At 56.7% G+C, this 17,188-nt stretch overlaps 1 protein-coding gene and 1 pseudogene across 1 annotated transcript; both read right to left on the bottom strand.

Annotated features, from left to right (window-relative positions):
• Positions 1–134: 134 nt before the first annotated feature.
• Positions 135–15,524, bottom strand: LOC136502982 (protein DOUBLE-STRAND BREAK FORMATION-like). Its single transcript, XM_066498213.1, has 5 exons — positions 15,451–15,524; positions 13,000–13,216; positions 12,467–12,610; positions 11,706–11,847; positions 135–319 (listed from the first exon to the last, which is right to left on the bottom strand). Exons 1-5 carry the CDS (start codon positions 15,522–15,524, stop codon positions 135–137), a joined length of 762 nt encoding a protein of 253 aa, XP_066354310.1.
• LOC136505571 (protein DETOXIFICATION 49-like) lies at positions 13,733–15,199 on the bottom strand (annotated as a pseudogene).
• Positions 15,525–17,188: the final 1,664 nt, after the last annotated feature.

The following is a 17,188-nucleotide window of genomic DNA, read 5'->3' as shown; positions in this document are numbered from 1 at the left end:
CTGCAGATGTTGAACTAGGCATATAAGAGATTGAAGTGCATATGCTCTGGTGGTAACTTAGAAAAAATAAGTAAATTAAGGCATAAAACTCACCTTTTTACAACATTCCTCTCGGTCTTGTGGATGATGCCACGTTAAGATTGCTTCAAATCTCCCAAGTTCCTTTCCTGGCTACGAAGCAATTTTTTTATGTTCCTTGTTTTAATCCCTAGCCTAAACATTGAAATTTCTGTTAACTTTGGTTTTCCTGATTGCAAATTACACTTCTCATGAACACCTGAAGCTCTCCTTTTCATGTATTCTGCAGACTGTGTCTGAACTGTCATAGCAGAAGTAAATGGCATCATAAAGCTATATTGAAAATATGTTCAAACAGTTGAAAGATACAAGAGAAGATTTGGTGTCACAACAGATCCCCAAATCTCCCAGATAATAGATGTCACGTTTGATTAAAAAACAACAACAACAACAAGCCATTAGTTACTCAAACATAAAGGAAGACATACATTCAGTCAGATTAGATCGCTGTTGATTAAGCATGTCTCACTCTTTCATTTACTCAACTTTAGAAGATGAAGGCAAGTTTAGTTTTTCTGTACCTATTTTACTTGAAAAGTTAAAGCAGGCTCAGTGTCGGTGCAGAAAGTGACCAACTAGTAAATATTTGTAGTTTTGCTGTACGTTGTGATCGGAGGTGGCCTAGCGCTCAATGACACATGATTTATACTGGTTCGGGCAACGTGCCCTACGTCCAGTTTGGGTCGGTCGGTGACTTTATTCCTGAGCCCAGACGCTCGAAGTCTGTAGTGAGGGTACAAACGAGAAGGAGGAAGAAGGGGGGATACAAGAGGTTCGGTTGGCTCCGACCGAAAGGGTCGCGGTCGGAACTGGGTGGTCCTGCGGTTGGGAGTGTTGATGTCGATCTAGTGAGTGTGAGCTTGAAGAAGTCGATCTCTCTTCGTTGGAGGGAGCGCATCCCCTTTTATAGATGAAGGGGATGGCTTTTACAGGTGAGAGGGAGAGAGTATAGATATTTCTAAGCCTTGCTGCCTACGGTGATGAAAACTGGATAATGGTTGAAGCCCCCCAATACTGTCGATGTCGCTGTAGGATGTCAGATGTGCACGGGAGGTCGAGCTATCTTCTTCAGGAAGGATGACGCCGGTACCTACGAAATACTTTTGGATGCCTAGTGGCAGGTGAGGAGCCGCGCTATGTTCACCCGGTATGGCAAATCCTGGAGCCCATACCGCGATCGGTGTCCAGAGACACGCGGGGGCTTACCATATGGGAGTTTCTAGCGGCCCCTACAATACTTTGTGTCAGGGTGGCTGCAGAGCACTGTTTCGTGCAGGGTATGGTCCCTGGTACAGTGGTTTTGACTTGTGAGCCATGCCTTGCCTTTCTCCGCACGTCTTCTGGTTCCTTCCGAACGGGGAGCCCCCGGTCGGATGGCTCTAGTCGGCTCTTAGTGCGCCGGTCGGAGAAGAGCGGTGAGCAGGCTTCCCACGAGCCCGGTCGCGGGGTCGGAGTCGCAGGCGGTCCTTCGGTTAGGCTTTCCGAGCGGAGGCCGTGCGAAGGCAGCTGGGACCTGACGCTAGCGCTCCGATCAGAGAGGCTATTTCGGAGTTGACCTGAGCCTGAGCTAGTGCTCCGGTCAGAATGGTGGGCCGAGGGCGGCCAGGGCCTAAAGCGAGTGCTCCGATCTGTAAGATGGGCTGAATGCGGCTAGGGTCCAAAGCGAGTGCTTTGGTCTGTCGAATTTAGACTCTTGGGCCGGTCCAGAAGAAAAGAAGTCATCCTCCTGGGCCGAGCCCTGGCGTGGAAACCGGTCTACGAGGGACCCCGGGTTTATGAACCCGACAGGAGCCTCCGAGCCCCCGGGCGATTCGAGCCGAATCGTCCAAGGGATTTTTTTCGTTTGCTAGCGAGTGCACGCGAGCGCACCTACGGGTGTAGCCGCCGAGCCCCCGGGTGGTTCGGGCGAAACCGGCTAGGGGGTTCTTTGTGTGGTGTCTGTGGGTGCGTGTGTTTTGATTTTAAGACGTGGTTTTGTTTAACCATGGCGTCGTTGTGCAGCCGAGGTGTTTTTAAGCGCAGGGGTTGGTTTGAGACAAAACTTATTGATCCCGGCGTCGGTGCGCGCCAGGGATCGGTCGAGGGAGTTTAGTTTCAGACATAACAGAGTTTGATCTTTGGCACCGGTGCGTGCCGTGGGATCAGGTAAGGTGGAGTCACGAGCAGACCCAGGCATCGGTGCTCGCCGTGGATCGAGAGAGTTAGTTTTAGTTAGTGAAGTCGTCTGAAGCCGTTACGCGAGTTTAGGAGTCACGGTCCTAGGAGCCGTAGCCGGATATCGTCGATCCTGTCGACGCGAGTTTAGGAGTCGCAGTCCCAAGAGCATTAGCTAGAGCCACGGTCCCAAGAGCCGTAGCCGGATGTCGCCGATCCTATCGATGTGAGTTTAGGAGTCACGGTCCCAAGAGCCGTAGCCAGATGTCGCCTATCCCGTCGACGCGAGTTTAGGAGTCGCGGTCCCAAGAGCCATAGTCGGATGTCGCCAATCCTGTCGACGTGAGTTTAGGAGTCGTGGTCCCAAGAGCCGTAGCCGGATGTCGCCTATCCCGTCGATGTGAGTTCGAAGTTGCGGTCCCATGGTATTTAAGCCCCCGAGCCTTGTCGGGCCTTCATGGGGGTTGTGAGTTGTTTTGCGCTACCCTATCCGGTTCCTCACAATGGAAGGGCTGAGTTTCGTCGCCTGTCCCGATCGCTCGAGCTCGAAGACTAGCTCGGTGAGCTCGCTAATGGGTGTGATCGAGTGGAATCCAAGTAAATCATTTGTGACAGGTCGGCACAGCCCTCTTGTGGCATTCCACTACTCCTTTACCTGTAGCCCGGCAGATGCCTAGGTCATTCCAGAGACCGACCCTAGTGGCCTAATGGCCTCCCCTCGATGGAGATTCTGTGGGCTTGGCGAGAGGTTTAAGATCGAACGAGAAGGTTGAGATGACCCAGTTTGCTATACCGGGCAAAGGCCGCACGGTGCTCATCTACGGTTTTCTCCCCTGGCTTTGTTCGGTTGCTCATATTGAATGAGGCAAGCCATCGCTTCGTGGCGCAACACGGAGCGTTCTGATGCATTTCGCTGCATGTGCGATGCTTAGTTCCTGAGCCCCCGGGCGGTTCATGCCCTAACCGTCCGGGGGGTTTAGGCGTATGGCATGAAATGCGCGTATGGATGTATGAAATGATTATAAAGAAATAGAGGGGGTTTTATAGTGTTTACCTTTGATAGTTTTGAGTGACAGGGCTCGGAGAGCTTCAGTCGGAAATGTCCGACCAGGACCCAAGCTCGTCATTTGTGATGGAGTCGGCATGGCCTACATGGGGCGTCCCTTCGCTTCCTACCTGTGTCCCGGTGCTTATCCTGAGTGAATCGATCGACTCAGGAGGTCGGTTGATCTCTCTTGGTGGGGATCTTGCTGTTGGATCTCTCCAGGTTTGGCCTTGATGATTGGAGTGATGAGGTTCAGAGAGCTCCAGTCAAAGATGTCTGACTGGGACCTTGGTGACCTAAGAGATGGGGTTCGGAGAGCTCCAGTCGGAGACGTCCGATCGGGACTCTGACGACCTAAGTGATGGGGTTCGGAGAGCTTTAGTCAGAAATGTCCGACCGAGACTCGTGCTCGTCGTCCGTGACGGAGCCGGCATGGCCTACATGGGGCGCCCCTTCACTTCCTTACCTGTCAGTCAGTGTCTATCCTTACCCGTCGTTTTGGTTCCTTTAGGTCTGGCCTAGGGAAGTGGGGAGCCACCTGCGTGCGGTGGCGCTTTGGTTCCTGCGCCCATCGTGTGGTAGTGGTTGATCATGCGGTAGTGGTGGGCCATGGCCAGGCGATGTCCCATCCGATCAGGAGCCGTTCCATCGAGCAGGGCACGTCTTGTCGATCAGAGGGTGTCCCATCTGCATTAAATGGAAAAAGAGAGAGAGTTTCTCGCCCCGCCGCTTCGCCTTCCCAATTGGCACGTCCTTTTCCTAACCACTGCTCCCCTTCCTTTAAGTAGGAGAAGAGAGAGGGTGTTCGCCTCGTTCTTTTGCCTATTCGTTGTCTGCCACCGCCACCTTTCTTTTTCCTCCTCGTCGAGAGTGTTCCTGAGAGCTGCGGAGGTTTCTAGGAAAGGAAGGGGGAGAGAGCGAGGGAGAAGAGGAGAACTCACTGATCCTTTTCGCAAGCCGGAGCAAGATGTTGGACTGGAGGTCGTCCACCGTGAGGAAGTCGGTGCTGGAGTCTTTCATCAAGAAGGGTTTTCTGCCACCGTAGGAGGTGGCGCACTAGAGAGTCCCTGGGGGAGAGGAGTTCCCGCGACCTTGTCCTGGCAAGGTAGTGTCCTTCCTTACCTTTCATGAGCGAGGGCTAGGATACCCCGTGCACTGGTTCTTGCGTGGGTTCCTTAATGAGTGGGATTTGGAGCTGCAACACCTCAATCCGATGGGGGTGTTGCATATAGCTGGTTTCGTCATCGCCTGCGAGGCTTTCCTCAGGATGGAGCCGCACGCGGATCTCTTCCAGCGATTCTTCTCTGGGAGGACCTTGATGGTGGGGAGCTCGGTTGAGGCCGCGCCGGTGGGGGGTTCCGCCCTTCAGAGGAAGCCGAGCGCAGGAGGTTCGTACCCCGTGTACACCCCTTGTAGTTCCAATCGGGGGTGGCATGGGGAGTGGTTCTACATCAGGAACCCAGAGGCGGCGCCGTTCCCGGCGTTTACCAGTAGGAGGCCGGAGGAGCGGGAAAGCTGGTCATGGGGTTGCAGCTGTAAAGGGAGGCACAAGGTGGAGGCCATCGAAGAGGAGCTCCGGAAGCTCGTGAGGCATGGCCTTGACGGAGTGCAGGTGTTCTACACCCTCTACCGCCATCGGATTGCGCCGTTGGCGGAGAGGACGCAGCCGATGTGGGAGTACGGCGACCGGTCGGACCCGAACCGTGCGTCGCCGGAGGAGTTGTCGGATGATGACGTCTAGAGTCGCGTCGGCCGGGTGTTGTAGCTGAGGCCCGGGGAGACGGTTGTGGGAAAACCCATACCGCTCAACGCCTCGATCGCGTCCACATTGGTGCGTTCCCTTGTTTTTGTTCGAGCTTCTTCTTTGCTCTTTCCTATTTCTTTGACCTGGTTCATTCGTTCCGTAGGGGCTTGGGAGGTATAAGTCCCGACCGCACCTTCCCAAGGGTCTAGAGGGCGTGGCTCGGTAGACCACTCAGAAGAAGGCGGCCGAGGCTCAGAAGAAGAAAAAGAATAAGGAGATCCTACGGAAGCAGGAGAAGGAGCAGGAGATCGTTCGACGCATGAGGGCCGGGGAACGTAGGAGCGACATCAAGTTGGAACTCACATCAGACGATCCTATGGATCTGGATGATATGGTCTTCTTCGATGAGGAGGAGAGCGGGGGGTCATTGCGACGTCGTCCGCTGGTGACGAGCTGGTGGTCATGCGTCGTGCGGCGGATCCCTCATCCAGGAAGCGCGCAGCAGGCGTGGACATCGTCAATGAGTGGGCGTCGAAGCGGACGCGGTCACCGTGTCCCTTGACAGCGTCGCCGGCCCCACCCCCACCTGTCGTGGATGTGGTGGAGCAAGGCGGGCGGTTTGCTGAGGGGCGGACTGACACCCGCGTGTCGCTCGGACCGGTGCTGACGCATGGCTCACGGCGGGGGGAGGACTTGCTGGCTGCGGGCTTAGTCGAGCATGTCGAGCGATCTGAGGGGCGGACCGGGGCACGTGTGCCGCGTGAGTCGCAGTCGACGGATACTGCGCCTTTTGCTCCGATTGAGGATTCCCGAGCCAGGGGTCGGGATGACCCGTAGGTCAGGCCAGAGCCGGTAGGGACGACTTTGCTCCCTGCCGAAGTAAAGGAGCATGGGTCACGGTCCGGGAGTGGTCCTCGACGCGCAGGCGTGTCAAGGTCGGGGTCGGCCTTCAGAGTTGTGCCGCTCGCCACCCGGTATGTCTTTCTCTGTTTTCTTTTGGTTTTTTGCTGGTTGAGCTTTTTGTTGGAGTGTGACTAACCCATACCTTTCGTCAGTGGCTTGGGGATGCCGGGGATGAGTATTGCCCCGACTGCCGTGCAGCCATGCAGGAGACCTAGAAGCCTGTTCTGCAGCGTGTCACGGCGGCAGGACCTTCTGTTCCGGGGATGGTGCCCTTCGGTTCGGCTGTTGAGGAGGCGGCGGCTGTGGCGTTGGTGTTAGCGGTGATCCCGAAGCCGACGGCGATGGTGGCGTTGGAGGTGACTCTCGCGGCGGTGGCAAGGGATACCGAGCTTCCTGCCTTGCCGGGTAGAGGGTCGCGCGACTCGCCTTTGCCATCAGAGCCGAAGGCGCTGGGGGAAGATGTGGCCAGGCCGGGGTCGGGACGCCCGGTGGCGGCCTAGGTCGATGAGGTGGTGGAGATCCCGTCTGACGACGGGGCGGATGTCCCGGTGGAGCCATCAGTGCAGTTGCGGCAACCCACCGGTGATGTCATAGCGGAGGTGTTGTCGCGGGGCCTGGCGGTGGTCTAGTCGGTGGCTGGGACCTCTGGTGGGCCGGTGGTGTCACCGCAGGACTCGGTGGTGGCACGGTTGGAGGCTGGGCCCTCCGGCGAGGTGCTGGAGGGTGACCTAGAGTGGCCCTGCCCTAAGCACCCAGCGAGCGCACGGTTCGTCCTTCGGGACTCCCAGGAGCGTCAGCTCTGGGACATCTTCGGGGGGCAAGGGCACGTCACGGTATCAGAACTCACCAAGCTGACCGCACAGCTTGAGAGCGCCCCGGAAGCGGGCTTTGTTCGCCCAGCAGTTGGTTGAGGGCGACATGCAGCTCGCGGCGGAGGTGAGTTTCTGGTACTTGTCCTTTACCCCTTGAATCCCTTGTCGGTTGTTTTTAGCGTGCTTACCTTTCATAGGAGATAAGGAAGACATCGTCCCACAAGTCCCACTTCCTCTGGTCGGAGTACGCCCGGATGGCTGAGCTCGAGCGTCGGGCGGAGTCCGCTTGCTGTGAGTCCCAGGACCGGCCGGCCGAGGCGGCCGCATTGCGGGCGGAGGGGCAACGTGCGGAGGAGCGGGCGACTGCGGCTGAGTAAGGGCTTGAGGCGGCAAGGGCCTACTACGCAGAGACTGAGGTGGAGTTGCGGGCGTCCCTAGCGAACACCGAGGTGGCGCTTCAGGAGGCTTTGGCGGCCCTTGATCCAGAGTGCGTCGCCTTGGAGTCGGTGGAGAAGGTCCTGGAGGTGGAGCGGAGGGCTTGGTCGGAGGCGAATCGAGAGATGCTCGCGCTCCGGGGCCAGGTGATGGAGATAGAGGACGCGAGTGCCCGGCTACGTGAGCAGGTGGCCCAGCTACGCGAGCAGGTGGCTCGGCAAGCGGAGGACCTCTCCACCCTTGAGGCTTCTCATGTCGGTATGTCCCCTTTTTGTTTTTTGTTGTGTTGGCTTTTCCCTCAGCCTGTTTCTGAGCTCGTTGCTCTTCTCGCAGAGCTGGGCGGAAAAGTGGAGGTGCTGGAGCAGGACTTGGAGACAACCAAGGCGACGCTTGGCCGGCGTATGGAGGAGCTGGCTAAGTCCTGGGAGGAGCATCGTGCTCTTGAGGGGGATCTTGACCAGATCCGCAACGTTGCCCAGCACGTCGTTTCGGAGATCTTTGGGTTAGCGTCGAGCACCAGCGCACCCGCTGTCCAGCTGGCGGAGGTCCCGGGGGAGGTCCGGGATCTTATCAGATCCGGGCTATTCTATGAAGCGTTGGGGGTGCTGACCGCAGTGGGGACGCACCATCCGCACCTGGACTTCGCCACCATATGTAGCGGATACGCTGAAGGCATGAGCATGGCGGACATCCAGTCCATCGGGGAGAGCTTGTTGCCACACGCGCGGTCGGTGGTAGACCAAGTCTCCACCGAGTGGGTGATGGACGTCCGCCGTGAAGACCTGGCCAAAAGCGCACGTGGAGAGGATGCTACAGAGCTCTCGGATGGCGAGGAGCCTGGGTCAGAGGTGAATGTCGCCCCGGTCTTGGCCGAGCCGGATGCCGTGCCGTCGGGAAGTGAGCAGCTCGCGCCTTCGTCGGCTGCGCCATCGTCGGTTGCGCCGTCGTCGGATGTCACCGGGCCGGCCTAGTAGCATGTAAAAATAATAGTAGTTTAGTGGAAGTAGATAGTTTTAAGTTTGTGAGGGAAGCCCCCGTATAAAACATTCATGTGCTTAATAGTTATAATGGTATTTTGTTTTCTGCGATGGAGTCACTCCGTTCGAGGAAGCTTGTTCCCCTTTGTTCCTTGGTTTTCCCTTAGCATAATTTTGTTTTAAATTTCTTTCTATCTCGTACCTGCCCATTTGTTCCGTAGGTCACAACTTTGCAAGCCCGGGGCGTGGCCCGCAAGGCTCGGCCGGTCGTAGCCGTAGGAAAAGGCGGGGTGCGATCAGTTGGAATGTTCTAAAGCAAAGTTACGTAAGGTAAAACAAAGGAATGAACTACCCCCTTGTTAGGGTAGGAAGGAATTTCTCCATATAACAGTAAACAAAATAGAGAGGTAGTGGTGCCCTCTAGTGGAGCCCCCGAGCGCTCCGAGCCGAAAAACGTTTAGGTCGGGGTGCTCTTACAGGAGCATTCGTTAAGTAAATAATGCTAAGACTGAAACTTAGGGGAAAAGAAAACGACCTAGTTGTTCCAAGGTGCTTGGTGAGAGCGTCGTCGTCATTATCCTTCAGTCGGTAGGCTTCTAGTCGGATCACTTCATGCTCGAGTTGTCTGGATCCTTGTCCGCTGTGCCCCCTTCTTTGGTCGCTGCCTCCTCGCTCTTCCCTTGGCTTGCCAGCCTACCTCAGCAGGCACCTGAGGAGCTGGCAGTCCTTGTAGAGATGGTTGACGGGATAGTTGTGGTTGGTGCACGGGCTCTCCATGAGCTCGTGAAAGTGGCCCGGAGGGTCTTGTTGGGGCCGCGTGCCCGCATGATCGGTCGCGGCGACCGACGCGAAGTTAGCCGGTCGGTGGCGATCATTTCTGTTCTTCTTTCCCCTCTGCGTGGAGGGGCCCTCGTTCTGATCCTGGCGCTTGGCATTACCTTTGTCGCGGCCCCCGTTGAAGCGCGGCAGAAAAGGCGCTTGCTGGGGTTGTTGGACAAAGGTCCGTGGTTCCAGGCTGTCAGGGCTGGGACTCCGGCCGACACTGCGCGCGTCTTGGTTCGGCCTGAGCCGCGTGTAGATAGGCGGTCGGCACGGGGTGGTCATCAAGTCAAGACGAGGTATGGTTGCGGCTTCTTGTACCGTAATCGGTGGTTGTGGCGATGACAGGGTGTAGTGCCCCATCTGTTGCGTCCCTGTTCCCTGGACGGGGAGCGAGGTCGTGAGTCGGCGTCGTGACACGGAGCACTCCGCTTGTTGAACGGCGGCGGTCTCCAACAGTGCCCGGAGGTTCTGGTGGATTGCTCGTCCGCGAGGGTCGTTCGGCTCAGGCAGGTCACACAGGAGCATTGCCGCGGCAGCAACGTTCTGACTGGCCCGAGTGAACTGCGGGGGGTCGGTCCCCCGAACCGGGGCGTTGCGCTGGGGCTGACAGGCGTGACCCCGAGCGTCGCTCGCCGGTCTATGCGCACAGGGCGCAGTGTGGTGCGTCGGGCGCGCTGGTGCGGTTGGTGGCTAATTCGGCCACTGTCGTCGCAGATCCTCCCCGTGCTCACGTGTGAGCTCGGGGATCTCCGCGTGAGGGCCCAGCGGGGCGTGGGTCCGGAAGGACTCCATTACCCCTAGCGGTTGTTCCGGGGCGTGCGCCACAGCGTACTCTCGGGACCGACGGTGGCTAGGCGCCACGTCACTGATGCTGGAGCCATCACTCCCGACGTCGTCATCCATGATGTCGAGGAAATAGGTGGGAGCATAGCTCGCCATCCCCACGAACTCAGACGTGAGAGGGTGCGGCGCCAGCACCTTTTGGAGTCCTCGGGCGTATGCGTCCATAGAAGATGCGAGGCCATAGGGGAATCGGCCATATGGCGGCTGCGACGGGGACAACGGTAACCCACCGGGTATTTGGCAGAAGATAGAGCGCAGTAAGTAAATAACAGCATGTATATTACTCACCGCGGGGTTTGAGTAGAGAGTTTGCTCGGAATGAAGCGCAGATGCCGCGCCATCAAAGTCGCGCGTCCCGGAGTCGATGGAGGACGCCCCTCCGATGGGTGCCTGGTCGCGAGCCTCCTCGCGGAGGTGGAGTACACCGAGCCAGTCGGCGACGAAGTCCAGGCTCCCGAAACGGAAGGCCTGGAGTGGCTCGAAGACGTGTGGAACCCGCATCCCGGCGGGCGAGAATGCGGGGAACTCCAGCAAGCCGAAACGAATCGTATCGCCCAAGCCCGCCACGGCGGGGGTGGCGGAAGAATGGGCCATCCGATGACCAAAAGAGTGTTGAACTTACAATGTCTTCCCACGGATGGCACTATCGGTGCAGAAAGTGACCAACTAGTAAATATATATAGTTTTACTATACGTTGTGATCGGAGGTGGCCTAGCACTCAATGACACAGGATTTATACTGGTTCGGACAACATGCCCTACGTCCAGTTGGGGTCGGTCGGTGACTTTATTCCGGAGCTCAGACGCTCGAAGTTTGTAGTGGGGGTACAAACGAGAAGGAGGAAGAAGGGGGGATACAAGAGGTTCGGTTGGCTCCGACCGGAAGGGTCGTGGTCGAAACTGTGTGGTCCTGCGGTTGGGAGTGTTGATGTCGATCTAGTGAGTCTGAGCTTGAAGAAGTCGATCTCTCTTCGTTGGAGGGAGATGAAGGGGATGGCTTTTACAGGTGAGAGGGAGAGAGTATAGATATTTCTAAGCCTTGCTGCCTACGGTGATGAAAACTGGATAATGGTTGAAGCCCCCCAATACTGTCGATGTCGCTCTAGGATGTCAGATGTGCACGGGAGGTCGAGCTATCTTCTTCAGGAAGGATGACGCCGGTACCTACGAAATACTTCTGTATGCCTAGTGGCAGGTGAGGAGCCGTGCTATGTTCACCCGGTATGGCCAATCCTGGAGCCCATACCGCGATCGGTGTCCAGAGACACGCGGGGGGCTTACCATATGGGAGTTTCTAGCGGCCCCTACAATACTTTGTGTCAGGGTGGCTGCAGAGCACTATTTCGTGCAGGGTATGGTCCCTGGTACAGTGGTTTTGACTTATGAGCCATGCCTTGCCTTTCTCCGCACGTCTTCTGGTTCCTTCCGAACGCTCCAGTCGGCTCTTAGTGCGCCGGTCGCAGAAGAGCGGTGAGCAGGCTTCCCACGAGCCTGGTCGCGGGGTCGGAGTCGCAGGCGGTCCTTCGGTCAGGCTTTCCGAGCGGAGGCCGTGCGAAGGCAGCCGGGACCTGACGCTAGTGCTCCGATCGGAGAAGCCGTTTCGGAGTTGGCCTGAGCCTGAGCTAGTGCTCTGGTCGGAATGGTGGGCCGAGGGTGGCCAGGGCCTGAAGCGAGTGCTCCGGTCTGTAAGATGGGCCGAAGGCGGCTAGGGTCCGAAGCGAGTGCTTTGGTCTGTCAAATTTAGACTCTTGGGCCGGTCCAGAAGAAAAGAAGTCGTCCTCCTGGGCCGAGCCCTGGCGTGGAAACCGGTCTACGAGGGACCCCGGGTTTATGAACCCGACACTCAGTTTCTCTGCATGTAATTCAAGCGATCCATGGCATTGAAAACTCACCAGAATGCTGTGCAGATAATGACTTGGCCAAGTTCTGGAGTCCTGTTATATCATTGATCTTGTCCTTCTCCTCAATGGGATTAGCAGAGACCAAGTGCCCTGGGTGGCTTGGATGAATGTGCGCAAGAGCATTTGCAAAAGCCTGAATGATTTACAATGCAAGCCGATGTCATTCTCCACAGTTCTCTATTTATTTGTTATTAGATGTACAACCATAAACATTAGTGTATTAGTAGAAATATACAGTATAGTCATCAAGCGACCTTCATCGCTTACCTCAGACAGAGCAAAAGATGATACCCGTCCATTTAAAAGACAAGAGTCCTTCACCCATTAGAGAAAATATGAATTGGAAGTAGTATTTCCTAATAGAGGTATTTCAATAATTATTTCTGAAATGATTGAGAGTTTTTCCCCTTAGTACTTAACTATATGATACCAGTAGTTTGATTATCAGAGTGGCATAAAGAAATTACACAAGAGCATTAAACTTTTCAGCACATGGAATCACCTAAAACTATTAGTTAAAGGGAGGCAATAATGTAGAGCAGGCAAGCAGGTAAGTGAGGAAGGCTTCGATACATTTGTTAGATCTTCAGGTTAAACAAACTACAGTAAGCCCGTGCTTCAAACTTGCAGATTATTATTGGATTGTGTTCTTCACACCATTGAACCTAATAGCTTAAGTGCAAACATTCCAATCAATAAGAACAGTAAAGGGGGCATTACCTACAACAAAGGTTACAGCTAAATAAAACTACCTTGGAGGCGATGGCGTAGAAGCCATTATCAAGAGAATCCTTTGCGAAAGTGAACCACTCCTGATGGGACACTTGCAAGTGGAGGTCATTGCAGCATTTAGCGTCTCGAAGCAGCAGGGCCTCGTATCTCATGGCAAGGCAGCTCTGTCAGTGTACATGAAGGGTAACAGTATTAGCAGAGAAGAACGCAGCGAATGCTCTGCCCGTTTGTGCAAACAGAAGTAAGAAAAAAGGACGCATTATTCAAGCCTGAACAAAACAAATGGTGAACACATGTTGGTTGATGAATTTGAGGGTTGCACTTGCACAGTTGCACTGTTGCTTCCTAGTGTGTTTGAAACATGCTGCGATCATCTAAAATAAGATGATGCAAGCCTTCAATTAGGAATGTATACTGAACTAAAGCACGACTAGTGCGGGCGCACAAATCAGAGTAAAACTAAAACCACAGGTAGGGCGCATGAACTAGCAATAGCAGTGCATAATCTGCAGCACACCGTATGCTGCAACCACTAATTTCGCTGGGTGCTGACCTCGACATCGCCTACGAGCGCGAAGGCGCGTGCGAAGAAGTCGGCGACGAGGCTGCTCCCACTATCCAGCACTGAACCCATCGCAGTGCATGCGAACGCCTCCGCCGCGCTTGCTTGAAGCAGACTCTGGGCCGCCGAGCGCGTGGCGAGCAGCGCGGGGACGTCAGCGCCGGTGGACAGCGCGGCCTCCAGCACCCGGAGGTCCTCGTCCCCGAACCTGCAGCGCACTCGCACCCAGTCGGGATATCTAACTATTTGCCACTCTTATGGTGGCTGCCTCTCCGTTTGCCAACTTTATCGTGCCAATTACAAAATTACCCGAGAAAACAGTAACCTTGCTAATATTTTGCCATTTTCGCTGACGTATCATACCATATCAGCGCGCCAGCGTGGAAGTTAACGCCTCCGTCTCCGCTGACCAACGGCGCCGGTCCGTCTCCGCTGACCAAAAGCACAGTACGGTACAGAACTGATGGTGGATGGATCGGACGCCTAAGCTAAGCAGCTGCTGTGGATCCATCATCTAGCTTGTGTACGTCCATGCAGGCACTACACTGCTCTAGCTTCCTCTCTCTTGTTCACGTTGTTGTTGTCATGTCAGAATATACTAGGAGTATACGAAACCATGCGTGTGTGTGTGTGTCGGAAAACTCTGAAGATAAGATGCTTGGCAGACAAGCGTCCGAGCTGGGTGCCATCTTGCTTGTCTTCCTCTTCTTCTTCTCGTCCTAGCTCATGTGTAGTGCTGCCATGTCAACAACGTCCTTCCTTCCCTCGTCTGCAGTTTTTTCCTTGCACGTTGGACTAACTCCTGCTGGCTAGCACATATATTGTGCATTGTCCACCGATCTATATCCGCATCCATCCACCGAGAAGGAAGAAAACAAACAGCAAGCACTAGTAACAATAAGATCAAGTGGCCTGATTGGAAAAAGCTGCTCGATGTCCGTGTCACCAAGCAACAGGCGCGACTTCTCGTCTCCGCCAGCCTTGTCGTCGCTGTCCTTGGCTCCGGTGAGCTGCCTCGAGCGCTTGGCCTCGCACGCCCAGTCCGTGCGGCCGATGACCAGCAGCATGCGCACCGTGCCGTGAACATGCTCGCCCACACGTTCCGCACCACGAACGCGAACGCGAACGCGAACGCGGAGGCCAAGCCGCCGAAGGCGAAGCCGAGCATGAGCCCCACCGTGGCGGCGCGGCTCGCCTCCTCGGGGCGGTTCGCGCCCAGCTCGTTGCTGACGCGGGTGGACACGCCGATGCCGAGGGAGGAGGGGAAGATGTAGATGAGCGACGTGGTCTGGATCAGGATGCCCATGGACGCCACCGTGACCTGCGGGTTCAGCAGCAGGCCGCACAGCAGCAGCATGATCTCATACCACCACCACTCGAGGCAGACGCTGACTGACGCAGCTCGGCAGCGCCAGGCTGACGAGCTCGCCCCAGCCGCGGAAGCTCTCACGGGAGAGCACGAAGCCGCCGGTGCGCCTGTGGACGCCCTTGAAGAAGATGTAAGCGAGGAGGAAGAGGAGGAGGTTCAGGTTGGCCAGCACGGAGGCGGATGCCACCCCCCCTGATGCCGAGGCCGAGGACGGTGACGAGGACGTAGTTGATGGGGAGGTGGATGGCAATGGCGAGCGCGGCGCAGACCGTGAGCGGGAGGTTGATGGACTGCGCCCGGAGGTATATCCGCACAGGGTGGATGAACGCCTGGAGGACGAGGTCCGGGAGCGACGCCAGGATGTAGGTCTCGGCGACCGCCGCGATGCCGGTGTCCTGGCCGCAGAGGAGGAGGAGAGGCCGCATGTGCATCCACAGGCCACCGATGGGAACGGCCGCTGCGATGAGCAGCAGCACCGTCCTCTGCATGGTGATTCCGAGCAGCGAGAAGTTGCCCGCGCCGAATGCCTGCCCGCATATGGGCTCCATGCCCATGGCGAGGCCGGAGAGCACGGAGTACCCGGTGATGTTGGCAAAGCAGAAGGAGCAGCTTTTTCCAATCAGACCACCAAGTGGGAACAACAATGGCGGCAGCAGCAGAAGCAGAAGGAGAAGCTCACCAAGCGCGACGCCTGGCCGGCACCTTCGACTGCTTCCTCACGCGCAAGAAGAACTGATAACTGGGCTCCACTAGCAGAGAGATGGGAGTGACTGGGAGCTGCTAGCGCCGTTTAGCTACGCACACGGGGACGTCAAGTTCCATGCTGGTATGCTGAAGTGGCGTGCCACGTCAGCGAAAATGGCAAAATATTAGCAAGGTTAGTGTTTTCTCGGGCAATTTTGTAATTAGCACGATAAAGTTGGCAAATGGAGAGATAGCCACCATAAGAGTGGCAAATAGTTAGATATCCCCACCCAGTCAGGGGCGGCAGGAGGGAGGTCGAAAGGTGAGTGAAAAGGTCACAGAGGTCGTGCGGTTGGGTGCGGCAGGTGGGTTGGGCAGGCGCGTAGTACCTACGATAGGAGAGGCAGGAGGCGAAGAGAGCGAGAGCGGAGGGCGTCGCGGCGTTTCCATCCTGCTCCACCATCGCCGGTGGCGGCATCCCATTTTATTTATTTATTTGGTTTTATTTTGAAATGGAAAACGCTCGCCGTCGCCGAAGATGGATGGCACGGGAATGTGGAGGAATTTTTGTTTGTGGTGGGCGTGGGCTGGTTGAATTGAATTGAATTGAAAATAGGCCGGGCCATCAACGGAAATGTGGTATAGTGAAGATCAACATCGACACAGCAATATCCAAGAGCTCAAGGACGACATCGACTGCAGCTGTGGCCATGGACGAGAGGACGAGGAGCACAGCAGCTTGGGGCGTGTTTGTGACGGTGGTTCAGGCCGGCTCGGCCCGTCCGTCAGGCCCAGGCCAGCCGAGGGCAGTCCCAAGTGGTGCAACTGCACTTGTTTGGTAACGTGACCCAGCTGAGCCGAGCTCCATTGTGATCGTGTTTGTTTTGCCTGTACAGATGGATGCGGTGACCCTGGACTCAGAATGCGGTAACATTACCCCCACACGTTGTCACTGCCATTTCATCGAACACGTGCAGCGCGAGCAGCATGGACTCGCCCACCTCGGCCAAGAAGCCGCCGCCGCTACCCTTCCCCGGCGCCATTGCAGACCAGGAGGAAGAAGATTGGGAGGGAGAGGGAGAGGCTGAGCGAGCGACAGTGCCTCCACCTCGCCGTAGTGGCCAGCCGCGCAGCAGCGACCCGCCATGTCCGCGCCGACGCGAAGGGAACGAGGCCCGCGGGGTTCGCCGGACAGGGGCCGGAGCCGAGGAAGGAGAGGCCGTGAGTAGCCACGGCACGGTAGGGGCTGGGCGGGGCGCACACAGTGGCGGAGCTGTCGTTCGAGCGCCCGAGGCGGCAGCGGCCGGAGCTCGCCAGTGCGCGCCCGAAGCAGCAGCGGCTCGAGCCCCTACGCGACGTCGGCGGCGACCTGCTGGACGCCGCACCGGGACGACGCTAGAGCTGGAAAAGGGCTGCGTCGCGGCCACGGAGGGAGCAGCGCCAATAGGCGGTGGAGGCGGCCCTGCCTGCACGCTTCGCGAGGAAGCTGTTGGTAGCGGCGGCGAGCTCCTGGAACGGGTAGAGGACAGGCGGGTCCATGAGCGAGGTGAGCGCTGCGGCGAGGGAGGCGCGGCCGGAGGAGGTGGAGGACGACGAGGTGGCGCCGCGCCGCCGCGCGCTGGCCGTGCCCGTGCCCATGTCGGCGCCGGACGCTGGGGAGAGGAGCGGAAGGTGAGGGAAGGAAGGAGATAATCGTATCAGTCACGGAGCGCTCGAGGGAGCCAGTCCATGAAAAAACGAAGGGAGACTTCGTTTTTCTGGGGCCTGGCCCAAGCTGCTTTAGATCTCGTGCAGGCCAGGCTCTGAAGTTGGGCCAGGTGCGCCAAACATGGAAGGTTGCAGCCCGAGAGCACAGCCGGGCCGTCGGGCCACCCTCACAAACAGGCCCTTGGGCGCCCGGCTCATTGTTGGTGGCACCGTCAGGTTGCTGACAGAGATGGACAATTTTCTAGGAGTCTCGGCCCTTGTTCTAAAGGAATAATTAACTTTTTACCATCCTTACGGGGTGGGTGGTATATAAAATACTATGTCAGTGACTCATGTGTCAGTGACACAGGTTATGGTGTCATCTGTAATAATGGTAAAAAAATATTTGCCCCTGTTCTAAAAGGGATAGACGAAGCAGTA

The sequence above is a fragment of the Miscanthus floridulus genome, chromosome 14 (genome assembly GCF_019320115.1).
Source record: "Miscanthus floridulus cultivar M001 chromosome 14, ASM1932011v1, whole genome shotgun sequence".
In the NCBI taxonomy this organism is placed as follows: Eukaryota; Viridiplantae; Streptophyta; class Magnoliopsida; order Poales; family Poaceae; genus Miscanthus; species Miscanthus floridulus.
Note: the sequence above shows the minus strand (reverse complement) of the source record. Positions and strands in the feature narration are given on the sequence as shown.